Source organism: Chiloscyllium punctatum, chromosome 10 (assembly GCF_047496795.1).
Source record: "Chiloscyllium punctatum isolate Juve2018m chromosome 10, sChiPun1.3, whole genome shotgun sequence".
NCBI lineage: Eukaryota > Metazoa > Chordata > Chondrichthyes > Orectolobiformes > Hemiscylliidae > Chiloscyllium > Chiloscyllium punctatum.
The window spans coordinates 114,680,916-114,694,030 of record NC_092748.1 but is presented as its reverse complement, the minus strand read 5'-3'; the positions used below and the strand labels follow the sequence as shown (position 1 = coordinate 114,694,030).

Here is a 13,115-nt window from a genome sequence, read left to right as displayed (position 1 = left end):
TAATTTCACAGAATTACAGATTTGTTACATTCAGAAGAAGGCTATTCAGCTGATTGGCAAGCAGCAAATTTCCACAAATGCAATGAGCAGGGAATCTACTTTGGTTCAGAAATATTGGCCCAACATATTTGGGAAAACTGCCCTGGTCTCCTGGAGAAGAAAACAGCTGTACACATTCAGAGACAATACTATCTCAGCAAAAGACAGCACCTCCGACAGTGCTGCATTCCCTCAGTACTGACCCTTCGACAGTACAGCACTCCCTCAGTACTGACCCTTCGACAGTACAGCACTCCCTCAGGACTGACCCTGTGACAGTGCCGCATTCCCTCAGCACTGACACTGTGACAATATGGCACTCCCTCCGTACTGACCCGCCGACAGAGCGGCAATCCCTCAGTATTGATACTCTGACAGTGTGGTACTCCCTCAGTACTGACCCTCTGACAGTACAGCACTCCCCTCAGTACTGAACATCTGACAGTGCGGCACTCCCTCAGCACTGATCCTTCGACAGTGCAGCACTCCCTCAGTACTGAACCTCCGACAGTGCGGCACTGACCCTCTGACAGTGCGGCTCTCCTTCAGCACTGACCCTCCAATAGTGCGGCACTCACTCTGCACTGACCCCCTGACAGTGTGGCACTCACTCAGTACTGACCCTCTGCCAGTGCAGCACTCCCTCAGTACTGACCCTCTGCCAGTGCACCACTCCCTCAGTACTGACCCTTCGACAGTACAGCACTCCCTCAGGACTGACCCTCTGACAGTGCGGCACTCCCTCAGTACTGACCCCTGACAGTGTGGCACTCCCTCAGTACTGACCCCTGACAGTGTGGCACTCCCTCAGTACTGACCCTCCACAGCACTGCCACTGTAATAACCTTTCTTGAGTATTTGGTGAAATGTGAGTGTCCTGCTGCTGCTGGAATGATTAGTCAGCCATGTTGTTGTTGTATGGGCAGCATGGGACAATGAGCTTGAGTCTCCACAAGAGCACATGGATCGTATTGAGGCCAACAGTCCCCAGCAGTGATTTGACACTGTGAGACTCAGAATAGGCTGTTTCACTGGGACATGCGATAGCTTTGAAGCTGACCAGCTGCAGCTGTCAGGACCCAGGCCTCAGGAAGGAAAGCCCCCATTCCTGCCTTCTATCGCTGCTGCTGAATGTCACATACAGTGGGGAGCGTCAGGGTGAGGCCCAGGAACCAACATCATCAATGTGTCATCAATCTTGCTAACAGTTTATTTCCTCAGCTGACGGCTCAGGGCTGAGATAGAGGGATCTTTAATCAGTAAGGTTATTGGGAAAATGCAGGTGAGTGGAATAGAGGATTATCAGATGAACCATGATCTCATTGAGCAACAGACTGGACTCGATGGGCTGAATGGTCTCCCTGTGCTCCTATGCTGTATGTTCTTTCTGAGTTCGGTGGCTTCATGCACCAAATCTAATTGGCTCCAAGGTAGGTCTCCGAAACTTCCAAATTAGGAGCAAGGGTAGGCCGTTCAGCCCCTCAAGTCTGTTCTACCATTGACTAAGATCTTGGCCAATAAAAGATTAGAGTGGTGCTGGAAAAGCACAGCAGGTCAGGCAGCATCCGAGGAGCAGGAAAATTGACGTTTCGGGCAAAAGCCCTTCATCAGGAATACAGGCGGGAAGCCTCCTGGTTGGATAGATAAATGGGAGGGGGTGGGGGTGGGGACAAAGTAGCATAGAGTACAATAGGTGAATGGGGGTGGGAATGGAGGTGATAGGTTAGAGAGGAGGGTGGAGTGGATAGGTGGAAAGGAAGATAGGCAGGTAGGACAGGTCATGGGAACAGTGCTGAGCTGGACGTTTGGAACTGGGGTGAGGTGGGGGAAGGGGAAATGAGGAAACTGGTGAAGTCCACATTGATGCCCTGGGGTTGAAGTGTTCTGAGGCGGAAGGAAGGGCTTTTGCCCAAAACATTGATTTTGCTGCTCCTTGGATGCTGCCTGAACTGCTGTGCTCTTCCAGCACCACTAATCCAGAATCTGGTTTCCAGCATCTGCAGTCATTGTTTTTACCTCGTTCTTCCTCCAGGCGTCCAGTGGTGAGGGAGCGGCGGTGAAGGAGGCTCAGGACCGCCATGTCCTCGGCAGAGTGGGAGGGGGAGTTGAAATGTTGGGCCACAGGGTGGTGTGGTCGATTGGTGCGGGTGTCCCGGAGATGTTTGATCTGACCACAGCCACCCAACCCACACTTCCACCCATCCCCCCCACCAACCACACCCTCACCACTTGCTTAACAAGAATCTCTGCCATAAAAAAAAGATTAACGGTTCTGCTTCTGCTGCCTATTGATGGAGAGTATTTCAAATATTCAGAGCCCTCAAGTGGAAGTGAACATTCTCTGGAGCCTCCACAGTGCTCTGTAAGATACAATAACAAGGGTCAATGTGCAGAGACCTTCACCCCACCGAGAACTGAAGCATTACAAACATTGCTGGACTTTTTGAAATGTAGAAAGTGATGTATCAGACACTTTGAGCCGGATGGGGTTAACTAACCTCATGAGCTAAGCTTCACCCATCAGATTATAAACCAGGGTTTCTGGGATGACATAAGCAGAGCTGTTCAGGTTCGGTGTTGTGTGAGGATGTTTATCGTAGCTGCAACGTCAACTTATTCTTAAATTGTGCCTGATGACTCACTTAGATATACTGTAACTAGCTACTAAGAAATTTGTAATAAGCGTATTTTCTGTGTATTGAAATTCTGCCTAATACTTCATATGGGGTAAAAACAATAACTGCAGATGCTGGAATAATACTTCATATGGTCAGCCTTCCCAACACGGTATCAGCAAGCTACTAGGAAGACTAATGGAATATCAACATGTGATTGGAGACTAGATTAGAAAAGCACAGCAAGTCAGGCAGCATCCGAGGAGCAGGAGAATCGACGTTTGGGGCAAAAGCCCTTCATCAGGTTTCCTGACCTACTGTGCTTTTCCAGCACCACTCTAATGTTGACTCTAATCTCCAGCATCTGCAGTACCCACCTCCGCCATGTTATTGGGAAGGCTAATGGATTATCAACAAATTATTGGGAAGACTAATGGAATATCAGCAAGTAATTAGGAAGGTTACTGGAATATCAGAAAGTTATTAGGATGGCTAATGGAGTATTAGCATGTTATTTAGAAGATTATTGGAATATCAGCAAGTTATTGGGAAGACTAATGGAATATCAGTAAGTTATTGAGAAGGCTAATGTAATGTAAGCCTGTATTGCAAGACAATTTGAGCACAGGAGCAGGATCGTCTTGTTTCAGTTGTACAGGTTGCTGGGTTCGATCGCATCTAGAGAATTGTGTGCAGTTTTTGTCTCCTTGTCTCAGGAAGGATACTATTGCCATAGATGGTGTACAATGAAGGTTCACCAACCTTCCCTGTGTTGGTGGGACTCTCTGCTGAAGATGGATTGAGAAAACTGAGCCTAGATTCTTGAGGGTAAGAGGTGGGTGGCACGGTGGCACTGCTGCCTCACAGCACCAGAGACCCGGGTTCAATTCCCACCTCAGGCGACTGTCTGTGTGGAGTTTGCACATTCTCCCCGTGTCTGCGTGGGTTTCCTCCGGGTGCTCCAGTTTCCTCCCACAGTCCAAAGATGTGCAGGTCAGGTGAATTGGCCACACTAAATTGCCCGTAGTGGTAGGTGAAGGGGTAAATGTAGGGGAATGGGTCTGGGTGGGTTGCGCTTCGGCGGGTCAGTGTGGACTTGTTGGGCCGAACAGCCTGTTTCCACACTGTAAGTAATCTAATCTAAGTTAACGTGCAAAATACTCACAGGGATAGGGGGAAGTCACCATAGTTCCACTCTCTCATTGGAGAGAGATGATTGGTGGGGAGGGGGGTTAACCTGAGGGGCCATCACATCTCAGGTGAGGGGTGAGGGGTGAGGGGTGAGGGGTGAGGTTGAGGTGGTGGGACCTTTGTGGTGAGTTCTGCTGGAGTAGGAATTAAACCCACACAGTTGGTGCTATGTTGCATTTCAAACCAGCTGCCTAACCAACTGAACTAACCAAACCCTGATAGAAAGGGTGGACGTAGATGTTTGGGAAGTCTACAACCAGAGACCTGACTTGAAAATAAAGGCAGTGCCCCTTCAGACCGAGGTGAGGAGGAATTTCTTCACTCAGAGGGCTGGGAATCTTTGGATTTCACTATCCCGGGGCTCTTAGAGATCGATAATCAAAAGTTTATCAATGAGGTAAAAGGTGATGGTGATAGTGTAGCTGAAGGACATTGAAGAGATCCATCAGCAGTGATTGTATTAAATGGTGGGGCAGGCTAAAGGGGCTGAATGGTCTCCTCCTGTTCTGACCAATATCCTCCATTCATACCCACAAGGAGGATCGGCAGCAGCAGGTTTATCCAAGGCATCCCAAGTGGTGCAGGTGAACAACCACAACAATACAACATGATGGCAACGGTGGCTGGTACAGTCCCACATTGAAGAGAAAACACTGCAGCCAGTTTACCACAGGATCTCAGACACACACACACCAGTGTGGTATTGACCAAATAATCCGACTTGCTGTAGTTGTTTACAAGGTTTGTGAAGGTTTGTAGCCCAGGTTGAGGTTTAGGGTGTAGGTTTACTCGCTGAGCTGTAGGTTTGAAATCCCGATGTTTCATTACCTGGCTAGGTAACATCATCAGTGGCGACCTCCAAGTGAAGTGAAGCTGTTGTCTCCTGCTTTCTATTTATATGTTTGTCCTGGATGGGGTTCCTGGGGTTTGTGGTGATGTCATTTCCTGTTCGTTTTCTGAGGGGTTGATAGATGGTATCTAGATCTATGTGTTTGTTTATGGTGTTGTGGATGGAGTGCCAGGCCTCTAGGAATTCTCTGGCATGTCTTTGCTTAGCCTGTCCCAGGATAGATGTGTTGCCCCAGTCGAAATAAACAAACACATAGACCTAGATACCATCTATCAACCCCTCAGAAAACGAACAGGAAATGACATCACCACAAACCCCAGGAACCCCCATCCAGGACAAACATATAAATAGAAAGCAGGAGACAACAGCTTCGCTTCACTTGGAGGTTGCCACTGATGATGTTACCTAGCCAGGTAATGCTGTAGTTTATCTAAGGTCTAGCTTTTGGCCACATTTTGGAGAAAATGCAGGAGGTTGACACGGAGTTCGAACGTTCTGTTGGGGACCGAGTGCAGATATTATGGGCCGAATGGCCTCTGCCTGTCGAATACCACTTTGGTGACTCAATGTTGTCATTGAAGACAGCCTGCACAGGGCCCCCTGCCCTTCCTCAAAACAGTGGCCAGAAATTTGTTTCCGTGCATCTTCAATGCCTTGCCTTGGCTCCTCAACTGAAGAAGATATGGTCCAGGCAGTGTAGCACTCACCCCAGGCACTGCACGACAACTGGCTCTCGGAATTTCCCAGCTCCAGGCCTGAGAATGGAACTCACGACCCAGAGGCCTGAGCGCTTACCTACCAAGTCACAACGGAACCCTCAGCAGGAGTGGAGAGCCATGATTTCAGTCTCTCTTTGATCTAATCGGAGGGAATTCAGGCTGATACCAAATTATGTTTCAACAGGCGGCCTGTTGCTAATCAACACCCTCATTAATCGTTGAGACATCTCTGCGGGGAAGTGACTCCGAGTTTAATAAACAGCTTTCCAGCCCAGAATAAATCACTTGGCAAACCGCTCATCCAACTGTGAATTTAGATTCTGCTGTGGAAACTGTCAAGGTGATTGATGTCTCAGCGAGAGATTCTCAAACAGAAACAGAGTCCAGTGTGCCTGTTTCACTCAAGCCTGGTAAACAATCAGGGGTTTTTCACTTTGGGATGATCATTCCCTGCTCTCGGAATGGGAATCCAGCTTACAATCTACCTTCATGCCTTGGAGGAAGGAGGTGAAGTTACTGTGGCCCAAAGTTGCAGATGACACCAAAATAGGTGGACAAGGTCAAAAGTCACTCAACACTGGGTTACAGGCCAACAGGTTTATTTGAAATCACAAGCTTTCGGAGCGTAGTCCCTTTCTCAGTGAAGTGAGAGAGAAGCGCACAGACACAATTTATAGGCAGAGAGATCAAGAGATCATTCCAGATCTTTAGATCTCTGTGCCTATAAATTTTGTGTCTGTGTGCTTCCCTTTTCACTTCACCCGACGAAGGGGCTACCGTCCGAAAGCTTGTGATTTCAAAATAAACCTTTCAGACTATCGCCTGGTGTGGTGTGACTTCTGACTTTGTCCATCCCAGTCCAACACCTGCACCTCCACGTCTTGGCTAGAATCAGTGGAAAAGCAGATTGTTAGGGGGTTACAGATGGTTTACAGAGAGATGCTGATTGCTTAACTAAGTGAACAAACAGTTGGCAAATGGAGTACAGCGTGGGAAAACGTGAAGTCGTTCATTTTGGAAGGGACAGCAAAAGAATAGAGTAATATTTAACTGGAGGGAAACTGCAGAGAGCTGCAACACAAAGGGACTGGGGGGGGGAGGAATGGACTTGTACATGAAACACAGAAAGCTAGCACCCAGGGGCAGCAGGGAATCAGGAAGGGCCTCCTGGAATGCTGGCCCTTACTTCGGGGGGTTGGAGTATAAGGGTAAACTGCAAACTGGACGAGGTGCTGGGGAGAGCACATCGGGAGCACCGGGAGCAGGATTGGTCCCTTATTTAAGGAAAGATATCCCACTGAAGGCAGCTCAGAGAAGGTTCACTGGGATGATCCGTGTTACGGAAGGATTGACGATGGGCAAGGACACTACCATTGTACAACACGAGCCCAGAGAGCATTGGATGATTACTGGAACAGAAATGAATGCACAAGGTGATGGAGAAAATGCAGGAGTTTGGCACTAAGTTTAAAAAGGGCAAAAATGAGGACTGCAGATTCTGGAGATCAGAGTCAAGATTAGAGTGATGCTGGAAAAGCACAGCAGGTCAGGCAGTGTCTGAGGAGCAGGAAAATTGACATTTTGAGCAAAAGACCTTCATCAGGAATACTGATGAAGGGCTTTTGCCCGAAACATTGATTTTCCTGCTCCTGGGATGCTGCCTGAACTGCTGTGCTTTTCCAGCATCACTCTAATCTTGACTAAGTTTAAAACGCTCAGCTGGAGAGTTAGTGTAGACCTGATAGACCAAATGGCCTCCTTCTGTCGGGTAATATTGACAGTCAGCCCACGGCAGGCTCTGTTTTGATCCATTGACCAAAGCATTCTTAATAAACCCCCCATGTACTCTTGACACAGCTCTAGGAGACATTTACCGGGATGTGGCCGGGAATGGAATGTTTGAGTTATAAGGAGAGGCTGGATAGGCTGGGACATTTTTCACTGCAGTGTAGGAAGTTTGCAGATCATAGATTGTAAATAGTTGTGGTCTGAGAATTGAACCCTGCAGTACCCCGATAGTTACAGTTCGCTACCCAGAGAAGGACCCATTTATTCTTACCCTCTGTTTTCTGTCAGTCAGCCAATCCCCTATCTAAGCCAATACTCCACCTTTAACCCCCTGGGATCTAACCTTCTGGATCAGTCTTTTCTGCAGCACCTTGTCAAATGCCTTCTGGAAGTTTAGACCTACCACATTGACCAGATCCTATTATCCACCTCGTTAGTTACATCTTCAAGGAACTCGCCCTTCACAGAACTGTGCCAACACTGGCGAATTGATTAGATTACTTACAGTGTGGAAACAGGCCCTTCGGCCCAACAAGTCCACACCGCCCCGCCGAAGCGCAACCCACCCATACCCCTACATTTACCCCTTACCTAACACTACGGCAATTTAGCACGGCCAATTCACCTGGCCTGCACATCTTTGGACAGTGGGAGGAAACTGGAGCACCCGGAGGAAACCCACGCAGACACGGGGAGAATGTGCAAACTCCACACAGTCAGTCGCCTGAGTCGGGAATTGAACCTGGGTCTCTGGCGCTGTGAGGCAGCAGTGCTAACCACTGTGCCACCGTGCCGCCCATAATTGAATTTTGTTTTCCCAAATGTTCAGTTATCTTCTTTTTTATGATTGACTCCAGAACTCCCCCACTGCAGAGGTCAAACTAACTGGCTGATTGTTTGCCTATCCCCTTTTTCGGACTGTTTCTGTGCTGTATGACTCTATGACACTGTTTCAAAAATATTTAACAATGCAGCATCCACTGCCTTTTGAGGCTAGGAATTCTAAAGCCTCACAACTCTCTGAGAGAAAACAACGTTTCTTCATCCCTGACTCTCCCTTATTTTAATCTCTAGTCTTTCCTTCTAAATTCTTCCACAAGAGTAAACCCCCTTTCCACTTCCTCACCTGGTCAAGTCCCCTCAGGATCTTAAACGTTTCAATTAAGCCCTCCCCAACTCTTCTAAACTCCAGAGGATAGAGGTCCACTCTGTCCTGATAAGGCCATCCACTCACCCCAGGGATTCGTCCCGTAAAGCTTCTCTGAACTGTCCCAGCATCTCCAATAGTTGGGGATAGGAAGAGAGGATCTCAGGGCAGATAGGGGAAGGTGATGGGACAGTAGGAGAGTGAGATGGAGCCACCGAAAGCAACGAAAGCAACCACCCCAACACACACAAACAAAGTTGCATCAAGACACTGTTCAAAAGGGCCACAACACACTGCAGCACACCAGAACTGCAAAAAGAGGAAGAGGAACACCTGTACAATGTATTCGCCAAAAACGGATACCTGCGCAATTTCATCAACAGATGCCTAAGGGAAAGACAACGGAACAAGGATATGCCACAACCCAAAGGACTAGCCACACTACCATACATCAAGAGCATTTTCGAACTGACAGCCAGACTACTCCGACCACTAGGACTCATAACAGCACACAAACCAACAGCCACGCTCAGACAACAACTCACCAGGACGAAGGACCCGATACCCAGCATGAGCAAAACCAATGTAGTGTACAAAATCCCATGCAAGGACTGCACAAAACACTACATAGGACAAACAGGAAGACAGCTAACGATCCGCATCCATGAACACCAACTAGCCATGAAACGACACGACCAGCTATCCTTAGTAGCCACACACGCAGATGACAAGCAACATGAATTCGACTGGGACAACACTACTATTATAGGACAAGCCAAACAGAGAACAGCCAGGGAATTCCTAGAGGCATGGCACTCATCCACAGATTCAATCAATAAGCACATCGACCTGGACCCAATATACCGACCACTGCAGCGGACAGCTGGAACTGACAACCGGAAGCGGCAGATTCAAACCACTACAAATGCCGGAGGAAAGATCACAGAAGCGCTTCACAGGAGGCTCCCAAGCACTGAGGATGTGACCTAGACAGGGGACGAAACGTCTGCAACACAAATTCCCAGCTCGGCGAACAGAACCACAACAGTGAGATGGAACAATTGGAGTGGGAGGAATCCCATCAGGGTCCTCAAAAAACAGCATTATCCAGTTGGGTAAAGCAGCAAGTTTGGACGTGGTATTGTGTGCTGAGGTAGGAACACAAGGGGAAGGAGGACAGAAAAGTGAGGCAGGGAGGAAAAATGGGACTGATAAAGTCAAAGAGTCCTACAGATGTACAGCACAGAAACAGGCCCTCAGTCCAACTCGTTCATGCCGACCAGATATCCTAAATTAATCTAGGCCGATTCGCCAGCACTTGGCTAATATCCCTCCAAGCTGAAAATGTGTTGCTGGAAAAGCATAGCAGGTCAGGCAGCATCCAAGGAGCAGGAGAATCGACATTTCGGGCATGAGCCCTTGTTCAGGAATCCTGAAGAAGGGCTCATGCCCAAAACGTCGATTCTCCTGCTCCTTTGATGCTGCCTGACCTGCTGCGCTTTTCCAGCAACACATTTTTCAGCTCTGATCTCCAGCATCTGCAGTCCTCACTTTCTCCTAATATCCCTCTGAACCCTTCCTATTCGTATACCCATCCAAATGCCTTTTAAATGTTGTAATTGTACCAGCCTCCACCACATCCTCTGGCAGCCTCATTCCATATGCGTGAAAACGTTACTCCTTATGTCCGTTTTGAATCTTCCCCCTCTCACCTTAAACCTATGCCCTTGAGTTTTGGACTCCACTACCCTGACGCTGAACCACTTTATGCTCCTTTAAGATGTTCATATTAGATGCAGAGAACCCAACCAGGTGAAAGTGGGTACTGCAGATGCTGGAGATTAGAGTCTAGATTAGAGTGGGGCTGGAAAAGCACAGCAGGTCAGGCAGCATCCGAGGAGCAGGAGAATCAATGTTTCAGGCAGGAGTCCTTCATCGGGAACTCAACCAGCATACGCTGACAAACCTCAGAAACCAAACATCTCTGTTAAATGTGGTTTCAAATTGGACAGCACTGAATGAACAATTCTGAGTGCTCTATTCGTGTTAATCACAACCAATTTAAGATAATCAGCTGAGATCATAATCTGACTCACTTATGATTGCTGGTTTCCTGCACACATTCATACAGAGGGGCCCATTCTCTGCGAACAAAAGGTATATGTCCAAGTCTTACACCATTTTCAAATGACCCAGGAGCTTGGGGAACTTGCTGCTGATTTGTCAATGGCAGTGCCTCAGCTACCAAGAGCTGACTTGCAAACCAAACCAGCACTCTGTTCACCTGCGATGTAAATGGTTGTGGAGGGGCTGGGAGGGAAATGGGACTGATGGAGTCAGAGTCCTACAGTTGTACAGCACAGAAACAGTCCAACCTGTCCATGCCAACCAGAAATCCTAAATTAATCTTGTCCCATTTGCCAGAGCGTAGGCCATATCCCTATGAACCCTTCCTTGTGTTTGCCCTGTTGAGTTAGGAGGAAAAGCAAGATGTCAGTCTCTCTCTTTATTTGATAATAACCATTTTATTGTTTCTGAGAAAGTGTCTGTCATAGAGAGTGGCCAGTGACGTGGGGAGTACGGAGATTTGTTTGGTTGGTTGCAGACAGCTCTGCATTGGAGTGCGTTCACAAACTCTTCTGAAGGTGCCAAAGTTTCACAGATCAGATCCATTTTAGGAATGTCTTGTCATGTTCTCTCTCAGTTCCCTGTTGTGTCTTCCTTCTTAGGACTGTGGTGAAGTAAGTTGTTTTGACAAGACTCTCACTGACTGATGACTACCTTTGGCGCACATGTTGATGTAACCCTGCTCCCAGAGTTCTGTGGGAGTTGCCGCACAGTTGGATCAAAAGTTTGTGGCCATAGCTGTTTGGCTTTAATTGACGTTCACCCCATCAGAACATCCAGAAAAGTTCCCAGGGGTGTCCTTAAGAATGGAAGAGTAATCCTCCGAAGAGCAAAATCTTGAGGTAATGAGTGCCAGGGGTGTTTACCTTGGAAAAGCAGAGACTTGCATTTGTAAAGCACCCTTCACAGCCATCAGGCATCCCAGAATTCTTACAGTGCAGAAGGAGGCCATTCGTCCCATTTTGACTTCACTGGCTCTATTACCTAACATCAATCTCCAACCTTTTCCTAAGATATTCCCTGCTAGCCGAAAATAGAGCGTTCCTAAGAAACCTTCCTTAAGCCGAAATGGCATGAAACCAAGAAGCATTAATTTAATCGGGAAAAATTTCACCTTTTCCCATTAAAGCGAAAATCCTCTTTGGATTTATTCCGGTTAGTGAAAACAGTTATTAATGTATGTCGTTTGTAAAAGTGAAGTGTAAAGCAAGCTTCCAAAAGATGGTGCATACCTGTATTTCTATCCAAATGATCATCCAATGCCCCTCCCGAATACTTTAGTTGAACTTGTTTCTGCCACATTTCAGACCCTAACCACTCGCTGGGTGAGAAAGCATTTCCTCACATCACCTCTGCTTCTTCTGAACATCATTTTAAATCCATGCCCCTTTCAATCTTGCTTTCTTTAAGACAGGGAATACCTCTTCACCTGATCTACACTGTCCAGCCCTGTCTCATGGTGTTGAAAACCTCCATCCAATCTCCTCTCAGCCTTCCTAAATCTATCCTCATCCACGGAAGTTTCTCATCCCTGGAATTCCCCAGTGCCCCAGCCTTTCCGAAGGGTTGGAATGTTGGGAACAATGTGTGCAGCAAGTTTCCACAAGCCGCAAGGTGCCACTGAAGAAATAATCTGGGTTTATTTTGGAGATTAGATTAGATTCGATTCCCTACTGTGTGGAAACAGGCCCTTTGGCCCAACCGGTCCACACCGACCCTCCGAAGAGTAACCCACTCAAACCCATTTCCCTCTGACTAATGTTCAGCACCATTCGTGACTTCTCAGATAATGAAGCAATCCGTGTTCAAATGCAACAAGATCTGGACAATATCCAGGATCGGGCTGATGATGAGTAGCATTTGTCTCACACAAATGCCAGGCTATGGCCATCATCAATAAGAGCCAATCTTTAGATTAGATTAGATTACTTACAGTGTGGAAACAGGCCCTTCGGCCCAACAAGTCCACACTGACCCGCCAAAGCGCAACCCACCCAGACCCATTCCCCTACATTTACCCCTTCACCTAACACTACGGACAATTTAGCATGGCCAATTCACCTAACCTGCACATTTTTTGGACTGTGGGAGGAAACCCATGCAGAAAGGGGGAGAATGCACAAACTCCACACAGACAGTGGCCCGAGGTGGGAATCGAACCTGGGACCCTGGTGCTGTGAGGCAGCAGTGCTGACCACTGAGCCACCGTGCCACCCCTCCCCTCCTGCTTTTGTACAAATGGATGTAATGAGGGTTTTGTTTTCTCCTAAGTAGGCAAGGCTGCAGTTTGACATCTCACCCATAACCTTCGCCCATGACCATACGACACCCTCTCAGAACCCTGGCATAGGAACTGAACCCCATGACCATCAGACCAAACAGCAAGTGAGACATGCAGCCCCAGCACCGAGCTGTGCTCTCCAGTTATAAAAATATCAGAGCCGGAGAAAGCGAGGATCTCTGCCTGGTCAACAAGGATTATCCAACCGGGTAAGAAAGAAAATGTTTGCTTTCCAATGGGATTTTGATCCGACTGATGGATTGGCTGACCAACGGTGAGTGTGTTGGTGGGGCAGGGCCTGGAGCTCCGAATCCATGTGGTGAAAGCTCCAGGATAGAATCCGAGCCTCAAACAGTGC

General features: G+C 47.8%; 1 protein-coding gene across 1 annotated transcript in view; it reads left to right on the top strand.

Moving 5' to 3' along the window:
* The first annotated feature begins 1,300 nt into the window (after positions 1-1,300).
* dnpep (aspartyl aminopeptidase) overlaps positions 1,301-13,115 on the top strand; it is a 95,880-nt gene continuing 84,065 nt past the window's right edge. Inside the window, exon 1 of the mRNA XM_072579974.1 lies at positions 1,301-1,321. Coding sequence (XP_072436075.1) covers positions 1,316-1,321 — 6 coding nt within the window. The 5' untranslated portion in view covers positions 1,301-1,315. The remainder of the gene's footprint in view (positions 1,322-13,115) is intronic.